Source organism: Crocodylus porosus, unplaced genomic scaffold (genome assembly GCF_001723895.1).
Source record: "Crocodylus porosus isolate Cpor-Errol unplaced genomic scaffold, CroPor_comp1, whole genome shotgun sequence".
Lineage (NCBI taxonomy): Eukaryota > Metazoa > Chordata > Crocodylia > Crocodylidae > Crocodylus > Crocodylus porosus.
Genome location: NW_017728947.1, coordinates 77,450,980 through 77,467,479, shown reverse-complemented (window position 1 = coordinate 77,467,479; position 16,500 = coordinate 77,450,980). Strand labels below are relative to the sequence as shown.

Below are 16,500 nucleotides of genomic sequence, written 5' to 3'. Positions count from 1 at the left end.
GCCTGTGGCCGGGCTGATCAGGCAATAACTTGGCCTTTTGCCCCGGGTGCAAGGCACAATTCTCTCCTTTGCTGCTCCCCTCGCTGTGCCTGTGGCCATGTATCCCGCCCCAGCCGTGCCTTCCCTCCCTAGTGACTCAGGTAGGCCATAAGATGGCTGGGAGAGCCTGCCTGCTGTGTCCATGCCTGAGGGGCACTGCTGGGATTGCCTGTGGCCATGCTGCTGTCTGACCCAGATGCCCATGGCCATCCTGCTCTCTGGCCTAGGCCAGGCTGGAGCTGGGTCACGGTGGCAAAGGGGTGAAGGCAGCAGGTCACACCTGCCTGTGCGGCGCCGAGCACCAGCTTCACCTATGCACTCTGGTCCCTGCACCAGCTGCCAAGGCTGCTTGGCAGGTGGGGCTGGCAAGCAGGCAGCCTGTGCTGGGGAAGCACCCCTGGCTGCAGGGTGGGAAAACCCCTGGGCCCAAGGCTTCTGGGCTAGGGAGTGGGGAACGGGTGCCTTATCAGGACCACAGCCTGCCTCTTGCCAGGTAATGGGTGGTAGGTTGCATTTGGGGCTCCCTCCTACCTCTGGACACAGGAGGGGTGTGGGCAGACTGGAGAGAATCCAGCAGGGGGTGGCCAGCAAGGCTGGAGAGCTGGGGAGTACGTGGATGGGCTGAGGGAACTGGGCTTACTCAGTCTGAAAGAGGATGGTTGAGACTTCTCTATAGTGGCAGGTGACAGGAGAAGGAGCAATGGGCTCAAGTTGCAGCAAAGGAAGCTTAGGTTAGATATCAGGAAACACACTGTCACCTGGGGGATAAGAAAGCATTGGAACAGGCCACCCAGAGAAATGGTGGCATCTTCATCCTCAGAGATTTTGAAGACCTGGGTAGACAAAGGTATGTGGTTCCTTATGGAGAACTACAGAATAGCACTCCTCTGTGGCTTTGTCCGACTGTCCTGTGTAACATCGTGTAAGTTGGGGAGAATACAGAAAAACTTGTTGGACTGAAGGAACTAGGGAGGACTCCCCAGTTTATCCCCCTTATATGATTTTTTTCACTCAAACCATGTAGTATTCCTTATTGCCCTAAAAATGTCTTATTTTTCAAATATGCCTTTTGGGAGACTGTGCTTCTACTTAAGAATGCCCTCTCCTCCCCCACCTCTTTGAAGCCAGGGTTTCTGGAAGGAAGAAAAGGTGAAGCTGGGTTCCTCCCAAGCTGGCTGCTGTAAGATTTGGATGCATTTCAGTTTTTGAAGCATCAGCATCTAGTCTGCTGCAGTGTCTGTCGTGTGCTTAGAGTCCATGGTCCTGTGTGCAGGTGTCTTGTGGGAAGGTGACTGGAGAATGGATATCCCGAAAGAGTTGGACAGAGGTAACCAGGTCAAGCTTACACTAACTGTCAATGGGCAAGTAAGAAAGTAATTTCCTCTCTATCCTGCTGCTTCTGTGCTGGGTCCAAAACCCTTTCCCACCCTGTCAATCATTGCTGGCAGCACCTCCAACTATCCCAGGGCTGGACCTCTTCACACAGATCTGTTAATGCATTCTGTCCTCACCTCATGCACTCTCTGATCTGGTTTGATGCCCCGTATTCAGTTCTGCCAATGCACCTTTGACTTTTGAATCCTGTGGGTTACTAGTGGTGTAGAGGCTGTTTCAACTCCAGTTCCATTCTGCTCTCCGTTTACAGTGCCTAGACCGTTGGTGCCTCGGAGCTGAAATCTGTGGATGTAGTGCCCCGAGATGGATCCTCCCCTTGATACTGGCCTCCTTTGTGGTCTGTTGTTGAAAAACTGGTTATTAAAACTAAGTGATCCTACTGTTGCTAGGATACTGGAGAGTCTCAGTGCAAGATCTCAGCTTAGACTCTTGTCTGTCTGTACAGGTTCTTTGACTAGCACCCAGCATCATAATAGCTAAGTCCCCAAGTAGTTTGGCATGCCCTCTATCTTGCAGTCTCTAAGGCTGTTTTGAAGGACTCCTTCCTTGTCCCTCTTCCCTGGAATGATTGCCTTAATTGTATCTACGACAGCAGCAGGGAAGAGGGAAGGTTCCAAATCCATAACCCTGTTATTCTCTGTGGCACAGAAGATTGGCAAAGGAGGAGACTGTGTGAGCAACTCTCTGAGGATCTACAGTAATCACCTCTGGGTGAGTGGCTCCTTTTGTCAAGGTCTATCCAAACGCTGCAGACATGGGTTGCTGCCTTCTCCCTGCAGTCGATCTGTCCCTTGTAATTTAGCTGCTTGCACCCAGTGTGTGAAGGAGGCTACAGGCCTTATATAGAGGTCAGACTGAGACAGCTTTTCGAATGCCTGGTCTGCATGTTGCTGTTTCTTCCATAGTTGCTCACGGGTGTCTGCAACAGCACCTCTGCTCACCCATTTTCAGCACCAGGGCCCACCCTCTCCTTCCTGAAGATACAGTGCCCTTCATTCAGGACCTGGAGGACCCGATTGAGGTATCTGTATCTTGGGTCTGTCCTCTATGAATCAATTCCCTTCTTTCCTGCCCTCTTCCCTGTTAGGAAAGGTCCCTGAGCTGTACACCCAGCTGAAGCCTTTGGCATCATTCTTCTGGCTAGATAGGTGTTTGAAACTAAGGGCTTGCCTGTTTTAGAGATATCGGACAAGGATAATGTCCCTCCCTTGAGTCAAAAGCACCAAAGATGAACACATTTCAGCAGCTTGCTGATCAAACTGATCACCCCCAGCCCATGGTAATGAGCACCTTGGTTCTATCCCTGAAGCAGTTCAGCTCTGGGGGTACTTACTTGCCCAACACAGCATCATCCCAAATCATGGGGCCAGGGGTTCCCTCCACAAGTTCAGTCACAGAAATGCTTATTTTTTATCCCTGTGAGCCACAAGCAGTGGATTCTTCTGTGACTCCTGGAGGGCAGAGTGAATGTCAGAGCTGGGAGGTGACTTCTGGAAAGCCAAGGCCTGGAAGGAAGGATTTTTCTCCACCACTAAAAAAGCAGTTGGTGTCTCTTGTCCCAGAGCCACACACTGACCAGATGGTGCCCAACAAAGCAAGGAGGAAGACACTCAAGGCAAACTGTTCATCTGAAGAAGCCCAGAAAGGTCTTGATTGAGCCCAGGGCATCTGAAGGGGAGCAGGATGATGAAGCAACTCTGGTTCCTCAGATGAAGAATGGGGCACAGGCCTTGTGACAATAGCTTTCGGGTGTCTCTTCTGGGTATTGTCAGGTTGACTCCCAGATCTGTGCATGCTACCTCTGAGGAGAGCTTCCCAGTATGTTTCTAACTCTACCTCCCAGCCACGAGGGTCCTTCGTGTCCTCCTAAGAACAATGAGTCTCTCTACTTTCCCCTGAACAAGCCACACAGATGTGCAACCTCTGTCCACTGGGCCAGGGCCAAATACAGAGTCTGGGGTTGCTTGCATGCCAGTGCACTGCACCATGTAATACAGTTCCTTAACTCTTCATAAGCCCCATTTTACAGATAAAGAAACTGAGACACAGAGAAGACTACTCCAGGTCCCACAGTAAATAAGTGGCAGAGCTGTGTGACTCCTGACTCTAGGTTCAGTGCCCTGACCATGGCTCTTGTATTCCTTCCCAGTAACATATGACTTGGTCCATATAAACATGCCAGCAGTTGTTAACAACTCTTTAGAGTATCAGAGGAATATATTTTTAAAATGTGCTTGCATTGAACTTCTGGAGGTTTTCTGTTTAAGTCAGAAAGGAGCTGCTGTAGGGAATGGGGAATGGAGCCTCTCTAGAGCATGAACTTCTGTTCAGCCCCAGGGTTGTGACCAAGTCAGGTACACTTGGAAGCTGTTCAGTGATCCCTATGTAAAATGAGTGATTGGGTCTCTGTCCAGTTTCTAATGAGGCAAAATTGCTGTCCCAGCAATTTCTCTTGGTTGGCATTTTGGGCAGAAATGGAGTCATGGAGATGGAACTCCCGTTTTGTCCTTGTGAGCAAAGCTCAGTAGCAGGGTGGGGGTTGTTAACTGCCCTGCTGTTAACTGTGCTAATGCCCTGTGCTGGGGAAACAGAAATCTTCTGTCTCTAGGGTTTTCCCCAGCACTAAACTCTCCTGGATTGATAAGACCCCAATCCTGAACCTGGAGTTTCATGCAGACAGGCAGACTTCTTTGAGTCAGCCTGTCAACTTCATCTGGATTGGAGAGGAACCAGTATGTTACATGAGGCTCCATATCCACTCCCAGCCCCTTCCTATGGAGTGAATGTGTGTTGGGGGAAGAGACAGAGAAGCACTTATAACTCATTGGAGGATTGAGTATCTCCAGGCTTCAACTCCTAGCTGTTGCCTTGAGGAAACCATTACCTCTGTGTTTTCTTTCTGCAGACTTGAAGACGAAGAAGCTGCAAGGTGAGGACCTTATCCCTAGACCCTAGCCTGCCTTCTCCACTGCTTGGTAAACTCATTCCTTTAGCACATGGGCCCCTGTCTGAATGTTCACACTAGTCTCTCCCTAAGGCTCAGGATCTGTCAATGGGCTGTGCTTGCTTTGTGTCTTCCCCATAGTACGGTCCCTAAACTGCATGCCCCAGACATTAGGGAGAAGACAGGATTTATCTTCAACACCACATGAATCTCAGCTCTGCATTCAGGGGACAGTAGATAGTGCTGGCTGAGGGGAGCTGGGTAAAATGAAACTACCAAACTTTCTCACCAGTTCAGAGGTCTGTGGATAAGGGAGAAGTCTTGGAAGAGAAGAAAGAAGGAAATGAAGCATGGGCAAGGAGTTTCCTCAAATAATTAGCTGGCGGGAACTCTAGGTCTCTGATTCTGGGAACCAGAGGCTGCCAAATGCCTTTAAATGTAGGAGTAAGCAGTTGAGGAACTGGCCTCTTCCATAATTAAGGGATCTCTTCAGGCTCCTGCCTCTTATCACTGAAGTGCAGTCAGCCAGAGCCACAGCTAGCTTCCTACATTACAGAGAATGAAGAGGGGAAATCCAGTGATTTCTCTATACAACTAACAAGAAAATCCCCTTCCCTATGGAGGGGTCGGGTCGGGGGAGGAGACCTCCAACCGGGGTCTTCAGTGGAGGGATCCAGGGTTTCTTTGTGTCCTCTCCATCTGCTGTAGGAGGAACCAAGGTCACTTGCTCCCACCGCCCCATGACAGTCCAGCCCCACCCTCTCCACTTCCGTCTCTTTAAGCCCATGGCCTTTGTGCTTTGTCCTCCCCATGACATTAAGTGGAGCCTGGGCCCATTGTTCAACTTTGCTGACAAGGCAAGTTCTCTCTTTTCTTCTCTAGTATATTCAAGTTCACAGTGGCATCATCCCATGTGCCTCATGACCCAGAAACAGCTGTTTTCACTGGTGGAGAAGAAGCCCAACATCAGTCTTATAAGGACCCTTTCTGGACACTACAAACTGGTGAGAAGTTTGGGGTGGGATGGGGTGTGTGTGTGTGTGTGTGTGTGTGTGTGTGTGTGTGTGTGTGTGTGTGTGTGTGTGTAAAGTGTCTGTGGGCAGTGGAGAGTTGCCCTTAGAGGAGAGGTCTGGATGGGGACTGGCAGGGATTTCCTTCACGCTGTGCAGTTGTCTAAGGAGCAAGTGAGGTATCTAGCTGATGTGCCACAGGGAATCCCACTTTGTTGTTGCAGGGCCTGGCTGCCATGGTGTCTGGCTTCAGGTGGTTTATGTTGCACTGTGAGCTTACAAAGGAGGTGGGCAACATTTATTCGGGTGAGGGGAGGGAGAGGCTGGTGGGTAAGAGCCCTCAGCTAATGTCTCTGCATTTTGAGGGGTGGTGTGTCCTCTCCTAGGAGTAACCTGTGAACATGCTGGTGACTCCAGTATGCCCACCTGAAGCAGAAGTGGAGTGGATTGAGTATATGCGCTGAAGTAGGCAAATGATAGTTTCCCCTTTGGCACACACAAGCCTCACAGTGTAGTGATAACTGTGTGGCTTTTGCTCTATGTGTGGAGCTGTCTGCTGAGAAAGAAGCACTCTGGAGCCTAGTGGCTCTGTGCCTGTGAGTGGGTGACCCCATGATGCCTTATCTTGCCTCAACATGTGTTATACTCTTGTTTTCTTTTTTTCATTGTCCCTCCCCTTGTTGTCTATTTTATCATTTATATTCATTTGTCCTTTTTCTGTCTTCCTTCCTCCCTTGGTGGCTCCAGTTCCTCTCTTGGTAGGAAGCTACATTTAGTTGAGGCTGGAAGGCATTCATTGGTTGCATACCATGGGCCACAGTCTGAGCCTACAGCCCTGTACAGTTCAGATCTTGGCCACATTAGGAGCCATGTAGGATCAGGCAGTGGGAGTTGGGTAGTTTTCCATGAGTAGGTGCAGCAGTATGTTTTGCAGTGTGTGTACTGGGGAAGCACAGGAGGGTGAATCCAGGGAGTTACCACTTTCTACACCTATATTGTTCCTCATAGATTTCATAGATATTAGGGCTGGAAGGGACCTCATGAGATCATCAGGTCCAGCCCCCTGCCCAAGGGGCAAGAAGTCAGCTGAGGTCAGATGACCCCAGCAAGGTAAGCATCCAGGCATTTCTTGAACGTATCCAGAGTAGATGCTTGTACCACTTCTGGGGGTAGTCTATTCCAGACTCTAGAGACTCGGATGATAAAGACATTTTTCCTTATGTCCAGTCTAAAATGGTCTTCTAGCAGTTTGTGACTTGGGGTGCCCTGGTGAACAGACGTTCTCCCAATTCCTGATGCACATCCTTTATATACTTATAGGCAGCCACCAAGTCACCGCTGAGCCTTCGCTTTTTCAGGCTAAAGAGTCCCATGCCTGTCAGCCTCTCCTCATAAGGCCTGTTCTCTTGACCTCTAATCATGCACGTGGCTCTTCTCTGGACTCTCTCAGACTTCTCTACATCCTTTCTAAAGCCCAGAATTGAATTCAGTACTCCAGCTGCGGCCTCACCAAGGCCAAGTTAAGTGGGAGGATGACTTCTTGGGTCGCGCTTGAGAAGCATTGGTAGATGCAGGCCAGAGTTTTAATTGTTTTGCCAGCTGTGGCATTGCAGTGGTGGCTTATGTTCATCCTGTGATCAATCATGACCCCCAAGTCTCTTTCAGTCATGGTGCTAGTGAGTGTAACACTGCTGAGGTATAAATATGATGTGGGTTCTTTCTCCCGAAGTGGAGCACCTTCCATTTCTTTGTGTTGAATATCATCAGGTTTTGATCGGGCTACCTTGTGAGCCTGTCCAGTTTGGCCTGAATCCCCAGCCTATCCTCTAGCATGACCGCACTTCCTCATAATTTGGTGTCATCTGCGAACTTAACCAGTCCGCTTCTGACACCTGAATCCAGATCATTTACGAATATATGAAAAAGTACTGGTTTGAGTACTGAGTCCTGGGGGATGCCACTGATCACCATGTGCCATGTTGACTCAGTTCCTTCAACTATCATTCTCTGGGTCCAACCATGGAGCCAGTTCCCCAGTCATTGGACCATAAGGTTGTCGAGGCCACAGTTCCCCAATTTTACCATGAGGACGTCATGGGAGACCAAGTCAAAGGCTTTTTTGAAATCCAAATATATGACATCAACCTCTTCTCCCTTTTCCAGGTGATGTGTCACCTGGTCATAGAAGGAAATGAGGTTGGTTAGACAGACCTTTTCAGCTCTTGTCTCCTAGCTAGCTAGCTGGCCACATTTAAGCACAGAAACTCTGCTGTAAACCTTTCCTTTCAGCAATGAGGCACTAAGGGTGAGGAATGAAAGGAGCAGGGTCCTGAGAGGCTTGTCCAGGGGAGGGGGGTCATCTGAGTCTGAGAAAATGAAGGGTTCAGAACTCCATCCTGTCTACAGGTACTGCTCCTACAGATGATGATTTCTGATTCCCAATGGATCTGCCCTTTCTAAGCTCTGTACCACTCTGCTTATGGGCCACATTGCCATGTACTACTTGGACACCAAATGTGTCTATGTCTTCAGGGGTGCAAAGGAGGGTACACACCATAGCAGCATCTGCATCCTGGACACCACCACCTGGAAGTGGCTCCCTATGGCTGTGAGTAATGGAGCTTTCCCAGGAGAGGAAAAAAGCATGGAGATGGTGGGGAGAAGCTGCTAGGAATGCAAGAGCAATGTCTCTGGGCCCTGGGACATCCCCTCATGCTTGTTCCTGTCCTTACGTTTACTTTGCCCCTGGCTCAGTGTCACAGGCACTGTGAATTGTCCACTGTTTGTCCAGCTGTGGGAGGGGTGTGGCTCCGGTAATTTGTTGGGAGTCCTCAGAAGGACAAAGGGGCAATGGTATACTTTTGCTTCTGTAACCCGGGTGGTACTTCCTCTTCAAGTGAAGGGATCAAAGCAGGTACACAAGCACTGTGGAAGGTGTAGGGACTCTCTTTCCCCTATAGAGCAGAGCCAGACCACCAATGGGGACTTAACCATGTACTTTTTAATAGGAGGACAGTACTGGGACCATAACCAGTATAAACCAGGGGGTATTAGGGGAGACAACACCCCGAGTGGGTAGGATTCAACAAAGGTTAGACGCTTACAATCATAGACATATTCATCTAGTTGACAAAAGACAGGGTTAACCAAAATGTAAAATACAAACAGCAGAACAAACAATACTGGTTGGTGAAATATGAAAGGCACAAATACAAAATGTCAAATGACAAGGAAATATAGGGCAGCCTAGGTACCTGGAGGGGGAGAAAACACAATGACCCCTTCCCACTGCAACAAGAATTTCTCCATTAGCTCACTCACCTCAAGTTGGACTTGAACTTAGCGCTTCCACATGGTAGGTAGAAACTCTACCACACAGCTACTAGTACTGGTACTGCTCTAAGCTGCTAGGGGTCTTGACCTTCCAGGAGCCCGGCCTCACATCGAGCTGCCTGGCTTCTTATTGGAGGAGCTGGAAGCAGAGCTGGAACCCTCTCAGGTCACTGCTCAGATCCTTGCTGGAGCAGGGGAGCCTCTCCTACTGGCTGCAGCCTCTCAGGGAATCCTGGAGCCCATCGGGGAGCCTCTCCTGCCGGCTGCAGCCTCTCGTAGGGGATCCTGGAGCCCAGGGGGGAGCCTCTCCTGCCGGCTGCAGCCTCTCGTAGGGGATCCTGGAGCCCAGTGGGGAGCCTCTCCTGCCGGCTGCACGCCACGCTGAGGGTCCCACTCCTGCCTGCAGGTCCCACTCCTTCAGGCTTTTCTGGGGCAACTGTTCCTGGCCCAGCTCTTGCCAGCTCTTTGAATCTCCTTCCTTGTGGTCCCTTGCTAATCTCTCCTGAGCCAGGTGCTCTGTCCCTTTTTTCCCCCTCCTTGTGACACAAGGGGCCAATCAGGGGACATGGAGGATGAGTCTCTGGGGCCTGATTGGTGAGGAAAGGGAATCCCAAATCCTCCAATCGTCTTTTACCCCTTCAAAAGCCCTGGGCCAAATCATTACCAGATTGGTGAGGAAAGGGAATCCCAAGTCCTCCAATCATTTTTTGCCCTTTCAAAACCCCTGGGCTAAATCACTGCCAGCTAGCCCATCATACTTCCAATCCACACCCCTGAGTCACTGATTTGTTTCATCTCTTGGGGTAAGCCATGTGAACTCCTGTATCTCTATCAGAAAAACAGAGGCTAAAAAACAGTACTTCACTGAAAACTACGTTTTTTGTGAATTGAGCTGATTGCATCTGAGCCAGGCTTCAGGGGTGGAGAATATCTCACTGACTGTGGGGGAAGTGACCTCTATTCTTGAGAGGCTGCTGAAAACTGGCCTTAGACACGCAGGTGGTGAACTAGCTTGGGATGCTCAGGCTGTGGTGCTCCTTACCCAATATAGGGGGAATGGACTTGCTTCTCATTAGAGAGCTGCACTTCATCTTTGTGTGCATTCCCCTTTCCTCTTTAGCTCCTGCAGAGCCAGGGACAAAGGTAGTGGCCAAGTTGCTCCCTTCCCTGAGTGTGCAGAATTAAGGCATGAGGGAAGTTAGGGTGTGGGTTTAGCAGCGATGTGCACAATTCCAGTGTGACACTGTGGGTGGTGATGCTCCTTCCCTCATACTCTTAAGATAATAGATAGCTTGTGGTGGGGAGGGGTGTATTCAGGTCAGGAAGAGTAGGAAGCAGCAGAACAGATGTTGCCTACTTAAGGCACAGAGTTCTCGCCAGGGGACTGGTGGTGTGACACCAGGCACTCACCATGCCTCATTTGGATGACTGGGCCAGGATGAACCTGGCCCACAGTTGAGATGTGAAACCTGATTGGTGAACTCCTTCTTTAGGCCAAGGAGAAGATGGGCTACCACAGTGCAACCATCTCTTCATCTTTGGAGGGGCTTTCCCCAAGACCACAGCACTGGAGTCTGTGGCCTGCAGCAACACACTCTATATCTTCAACTTGGAGTATGAGATTTGGTACCAGCCCATTGTGGAGGAGGAAAATTCCCTTGCTAGACTTGGGTGAGAAGCTTTTGATTCAGCCCTTAAAGTCATAGCATAGGAGGCATCCCTTGTTTCTGTCTCCTCAGTCCCTACATCTGGGAGCAAGTGACTGCTTGATTGTTCTTTATGGTCTGGTCCCCAGGGCTGAGTTCAGCTCTAGTTTTAAATATCTCCAGTGAGAGTGTTCCCAGCTATATTTCCATGGGAGAGATGAAGTGCTCTCCAACAGGTGTGTCATGGTTGTGGGAATGTGTATTGTCTTGGCCCAAAAAGCTGGTTAATGGCTCCCCCAAAACATGATCTTTGGGAATGGAAATTGGTTTGGATACCAGGAGGTTCTTGAGGTTGCCTGGCTTACTCACCACTTCTCTTCCCAGCCACTCAGCCACTCTGTTGAGAAACAAGCTCATATTTCTGGGGGGCAAAGGACATCTGCCTACCTGAAAGACATGTACATCCTGGATGTGGCTGAGAATGGGACACTGCCTTTCCTGTCAGGCTTTACCAGAGGGTTAGGGCAGGGTAGGCAATAAAGGGCACCCTACCTTAGGAAGATGCATTCTGATGGCTGGGACAATGGGGCCAAGACCCATCGTGCTCAGGACATGGGAAAAGGAGGTCTGGTTGTAAGAGGCCCTGACTGGGAAGTAGGAACGGGATGCTACTGGTGTGAGGAAGGCCCTGATGGGTGGAGAAGGAATGGTCTGGCCCAGTGGAGGACATAAGAAATGTAAGGCATTTGCCATGGCAGAAGTCTGGCTAACAGGGTAGACAAATTACTGCTCTGATGCGACGGACAAAACTTGTGTCCCTCAAATTTAGCACAGAGCTCTGTCTTGCAGTGGGGCTAGGAAATGCTGCTAGGCTTGTTCCTCATTTACAGTCTTTACTCCTTTTCCTCTGTGCATCAGGTTACATGGAGTATACAACTGTTCCATTTCTCCCAGGATAGTCTTCTGCATGCTGGTAAGATCTTGCTGTAGGACCAAGTGCCAACTCTTTTTATGGCTGGGAGTGGTGCCAAGTTGGAAAAGTTGCTTCCTCCATACCAGTAGGGCTGCCATCCAGCACAACTTCCCATCCCTGGCAGCTGTACTGAAAAAAAGCTGGAGAAAGGAAGACACTGTACTCTGAATGCTCAGGTCCTGAAGGGAAGCCTTGGCCACCTCATTAGCACCTTCTATCTGAGATATTCTGGTGCTTTATAGGCACTGCTTATACCTCTCAGCATCAACAGCAGCCAGGGCACAGAAAAGGAAATGACTTGTTTAGGGTGACCCAGAAAGACAATGGCAAACCTGAGACTAGAACTCACAAGTCCTGACTGCTATCTATTGTCCAAACCACTCTCCCATGCTTCTTCTAGGTAAGGCTGCACCCCTAGGAGATGAAGGGACAGCGGGTTCCCCAATGGATTTTGCTCTAGTTTCTGATTCTAGTTTCCATGATGCAACAGCTGTGTCTGACCAGAGGGTCCTGATCAGTGGAGGCTGCAATGCTAAAGGCGTCTTACACTTTTTACCTTGGTGAGTAACTCTCTAGCCCCTCCTCCGAGCTGCTCTTGGCTATGGAAACATTGGTCTCTCTGGCATGTCTAACAGCCTTGTGTTCAATCTTTTGTGTTATTCCTGGCATAGCTTGTACTGGTGGTGTCCTTTCTGTTGCAGACACTTTGACATGGAACACAGTAACCCACCATGACCTCTGCTTTGTGTTCCCATCTGAACACATGCTGCTCAATCTGATCTCCATCCATCTGCCTGATATTGATAAAGAAAGAAAGGGCAAGCACAGCCTATGCACACTGCTTGTGTTCCTTGGCTTAGACCGTGCTGGAACTTTCTATAACAGCACCAGCAGGATCCAGTTGGACCTAGGAGAAGAGGCAGCACTTTCTGAGGCCCAGCCTAGAACGGCAGGGGTTCTGTGCCTGGGCAAATAGAGGCAGTGAGGGCTAGATTGTGGATGACAATAAATGAATCAAAGCTATGAAATGAGGAGTCAGCATCCATATGTTTCTGAAATCTACCTCAGCAAAAGGGATCTTGGATGGGCAATATCTCTGTGAGAGTTGCAGTAGCTTCTTGCCTGTTTTGAGGTCTGTGGACACGTGGTATCAAGTCAGGTAGCAATCTCCTGACTTAGCCTTGCTTTAAAGCCTGAGCTTTGATATCTAATTACCCTACAAAGTCTCATTTTGAATCTGCAGTGTCCTCCTCACAGCAGAAGCTTCCCTCAGAGACTTGGGCAATATGTCTTTTGCTTTCTCCTTCTACCCTACCTCACTTGTCCCAAATCCCACCTTCTTTTTGGATAATGTGTGAGTGGCTCTTCCTGCCACCCTAGAAATGAAGGTGAATGCATGGATTCAGTCATGCTTAGTGAGAGAAGAGTTATTGACTCTAGAGTGAAAACTGGAAAGATGGCACTATAGGGTGGCAATATGAAATGTCCACCAAAGCTGGCTGGGTTTCTGATTGCCGCAACTTGGAAAACCCTCCAAAGAGGTTCCTCTGGTTTGGAAAGACTGCTGGATGGATGAGAATTTCCTGTTGGGAAATTTTTGGAGAAAATGAGTGATTAACTTTCTAAAATTGGCAAAGTAGCTGAAAATCTGTCTAGTGCCATGTTGTGTTTGGAGTAAGCTGTCCAGGGACTGGGAAGAGAACATTGTCTTCTTCAGCTAATGGGAGATGCCAAGACAGTGACAGTAGGGATGAAGGGAAAATGCACAGATTAGCTGTCCCAACAACAGGCTTGAAGGACTGACACAGATTACCTAGCAGCCTTGGACTACTCATCACCCTTGTGTAGGAACCATAAGGAAAAGTAGCTGTCAGTAGTTTCTTACAAGAGCAGGACCCATCCCAGGCTGGGATCCAGCTCTCTACTTGGGTGTGGGCCAGACACACTTACAGCAATGTAAACTAGTAGTTGCACCAGTGATGTCAATGGAGTTATGCTTTAATTGTAAGTACAAGGACAACAAGGCCCAGTGTGTTAATAGCCTAGTCTTACTCTCTGGGCACTGAGTGGCTCTTTAATATTTTTCCTGTGGCTGGTGAAACTCAACTAGAAGCCTCCCATAGGATGCAACCTAGAGTGGGCCTGATGCAGTATTTGTTGCTAAGTGATGTTGCCCTCACCTTCCAATATAAAATAACTTGGGTACCTTCAGCTGAATCCAATTCTGTGCCCAAGTCACACATGTGAGATGCTTTATGACCACTGTATTTTTTTATTCTTCATAGTGACACTTAAGGTAGTTGGATACAGTCACAGGTAGGCTTGATGTCTCCCTAAGGTAGTGATGTCTTCAGTGGATTACCCACATTGCTTTCAGAATGACTGGGCAGGAATGCTCCCTCCCTTTCTCCTTGGCTGATGGTAGGAATGCAACAGTACCATGGCTTCCTGCTAGCACAGGAGTGTAGCTGTCCTCCTCTATGCCAGGTGTTTTTCATATATTTGCTGCCCACTTGATTTTTAGGCATAATGGAGCCTACATATTGGAAAATCTTAGGCTCGCAGCTCCGCAGGGGTATCAGGCTGCTTGGTAGGGTGGCTCACTTGGAAAGCCTCTAACTCCAGGAGAGCTTTGTTGATTCTGGTTATTGTGGGGTATGGAGCAAGGTCCACTTTATATCTGCAAAGGGAATAGAGAGCAAATTGGACACTTCCACCTAGACAGACTGGGCACCAGCAAGTGCTAAGTGTGAGCACAACAGCATACCTATTCAATGACCCTCAGAGCTGCGCCCAACTCAAATAGAGGAAAAGGTGTTTTTCTTTCTCTTCCTTGTACTTGGTGTTAATTAGTATGTGGTAAGAACACACTTTTCTTAGTATGGATGCTTCCTGGGTATCTTACAGTCTCTGTTTGGGGATGCAGGTTTGCTTCCTATATGACTGTTGTGTCTGAGCGCTTTTTCCCCTTTGGAGGAAAGCACTGGCTAAAGGAGGTCTCTTCACTAACAGCTTTTGTTCCTCTCATGCTAAGAAGAATCACACAGTAAAGACGGAAGGTGGGGAGAATGCATTATTCTAGTATACCTGAGCATTAACAGAAGAAAGATCAGGCTTGACTATCAACTAGGCATCTGGAGTGGGAAATGGAGTCCATGGTGTTAACTGGCCCCTAAAGCTCATCCCTCATTTACCTTTCAGCATTGTACACCTGAGGGACCAAGCACAAGTCAGCCATGGAGACCTGCAATGGAGCAGAGAGAACTGGTCAAGGCAATTTAGAAATCACCCTACTGCCCATTACTTCATTGGCTGTGGACAGTCATCCATCCCAGAAGCCAGTTCCTGCCATACATCTTCCCCCCAGCATGCATACACGCTACCTGTTTTTACTTGGATATTTTGGAATTGGTCCTGCACAGAACAGGGGTTGTCTTCCTAACTGAGCTCCCACTGGGGCTGAAGTGGGCATTTGCTTCAGCTCCAAAGTACAGCTAAACCCTTTGTGGCACCAGTGAAACTCAGCTGACAGCAAATGAGAACTGCTGTTCAACACACTATTGTTTAGTGTTTCTTTTTTCCCTTGACATTCAATTTGTATAACAGATACAATTAAAAGGAAGAGGGGCCAGCCTGGCTCCTGGCCTGGCAATGGAATTAAAAACTTCACACTTGTTTGAGCAGGTTACTTAAAACTGATGCTGGTGTAGGGCTTATAGGCTCTCCTCCAGTTCTCAGAGAGATGTCAGTTCCCATGATATAATCTGACATTAATGCTGGTAGTCTCAGAAGAGTAGGACATGGTCAGGCAAAGTGGCACCTTAGTGACTAACTTGTTCAGAGAGGCATAAGCTTTCATAGGTAATATCAGAGGGTAGCACAGCTTCCTATTTACCAGACAGGCCATGAGGCCTGAACCGGCCCATGACAATGGAGAGGTGTCATTACAGGACAGAGAAGCAGCTGAGTGAATGCCACTCTGCTGTACCAGTTCGGGGAGACTGTAGCCCTCCCATCCAGCCCCTTTGTCTTGCCCAGATATTTCTTTTGTCAAAGTTACTACAATGACTAGAGATCTGGTTTAGAGCAGGAGATGCTTTTGAGTGCCTGTAGCCCCACAGCAGAAGCAGTCTGAGACCAGTTCCTCTAAAGGAGTTTGCCACATGATAGCAGGTGCTCAATTCTGACTGAGCAGTGGCAGTAGCACTGTTGCTATACAAAGGTCCTTTCTGCCTTATCATGGGTGGTGATAGAGGGCAGTTACTGGTTTTCTAGCATCAGCAGGGAGTGCTTTTCAAAAGCCCTGTTGGCAATTCTGGAGCTGCAAAGCACAACTCCCTTTCTGAAAGCCAGGCGGGGGGGAATGTAAAAAGGCTGCAGGGACAGTGACACCTGGGAGTCACTAACAGCTGCTTACCAGGAGCCCTAAGAGAGCTGTGTTTACACACCCTGGGAACCAATTGCTAGTGACAGCCTTGAGGACACAGGGCTTCTATGGCAACCCTGCCACTGAGCAAACAAACTCAAGTCTGTCTCCAGTGGGAGGTAGGAGGGAGGGAGCCATCCAGTGGGGAAGGGGAGGTAGCTATGAGCCTGTAAAGCTGGATAAGAAAGCCTCACTCATTTACATTATAATAGTAGCAGGAGGCCCCAGCTGCCCTGCTAGGCACTGTACACACTCAGTGAGAGACAGTCTCTGCCCCAGAGAGCCAAAAACCTGAACAGGCAAGCCAACAAGTGGGAGGATAATAACAGGACAGTGTAAGCAGCTACTTGTCTCTGTGGCAGCTCCCCAGAGCACAAAGGGTGAACTGCCACACACACATATCTTTCAGGACACAGTTTTGTTTCTCAATATAAAATTTAAGCAAAGTGTCATGGCACAAAACATTTCAGTTCCTCTGGGCTTTTGTTCCTAGAGGCACCAGTCTTCTTAGGTTCTCCTGTGCAAGCCTCTCATTCCTGTCCCTCTCCCTACACTTGTGCAGCTTCTCATAGCCCTGTATAGGGAACATCGGATCACTTTCCAACTTGTTTTGCTAATAGATTTGGGCTGGCTTATTCCATGACAAGCCATCCTGTTACACAGCTCTGTTTTGGGGTAAAGAGAAGGGGGAAGTGAGAGAGAGAGAGAGAGAGAGAGAGAGAGAGAGAGAGAGA

At 48.9% G+C, this 16,500-nt stretch overlaps 1 protein-coding gene and 1 long non-coding RNA gene across 5 annotated transcripts in view; one reads left to right on the top strand and one right to left on the bottom strand.

Annotated features, from left to right (window-relative positions):
• Positions 1 to 1,458: 1,458 nt before the first annotated feature.
• The window catches only part of LOC109321419, a 15,548-nt gene continuing 506 nt past the window's right edge, over positions 1,459 to 16,500 (top strand). The window contains exons 1-4 of the long non-coding RNA XR_002104052.1: positions 1,459 to 5,382; positions 7,795 to 7,996; positions 10,215 to 13,007; positions 15,596 to 15,599. This is a non-coding gene — a long non-coding RNA (uncharacterized LOC109321419). The remainder of the gene's footprint in view (positions 5,383 to 7,794; positions 7,997 to 10,214; positions 13,008 to 15,595; positions 15,600 to 16,500) is intronic.
• GSTZ1 (glutathione S-transferase zeta 1) overlaps positions 13,590 to 16,500 on the bottom strand; it is a 14,080-nt gene continuing 11,169 nt past the window's right edge. For all 4 annotated transcript variants that reach the window (XM_019552072.1, XM_019552073.1, XM_019552070.1 and 1 more), the window contains 2 exons: positions 14,535 to 14,584; positions 13,590 to 14,020 (listed from right to left, as the gene is read on the bottom strand). In XM_019552072.1, the coding sequence (XP_019407617.1) occupies positions 13,894 to 14,020; positions 14,535 to 14,584 (177 nt within the window). In that variant the 3' untranslated portion in view covers positions 13,590 to 13,893. The remainder of the gene's footprint in view (positions 14,021 to 14,534; positions 14,585 to 16,500) is intronic.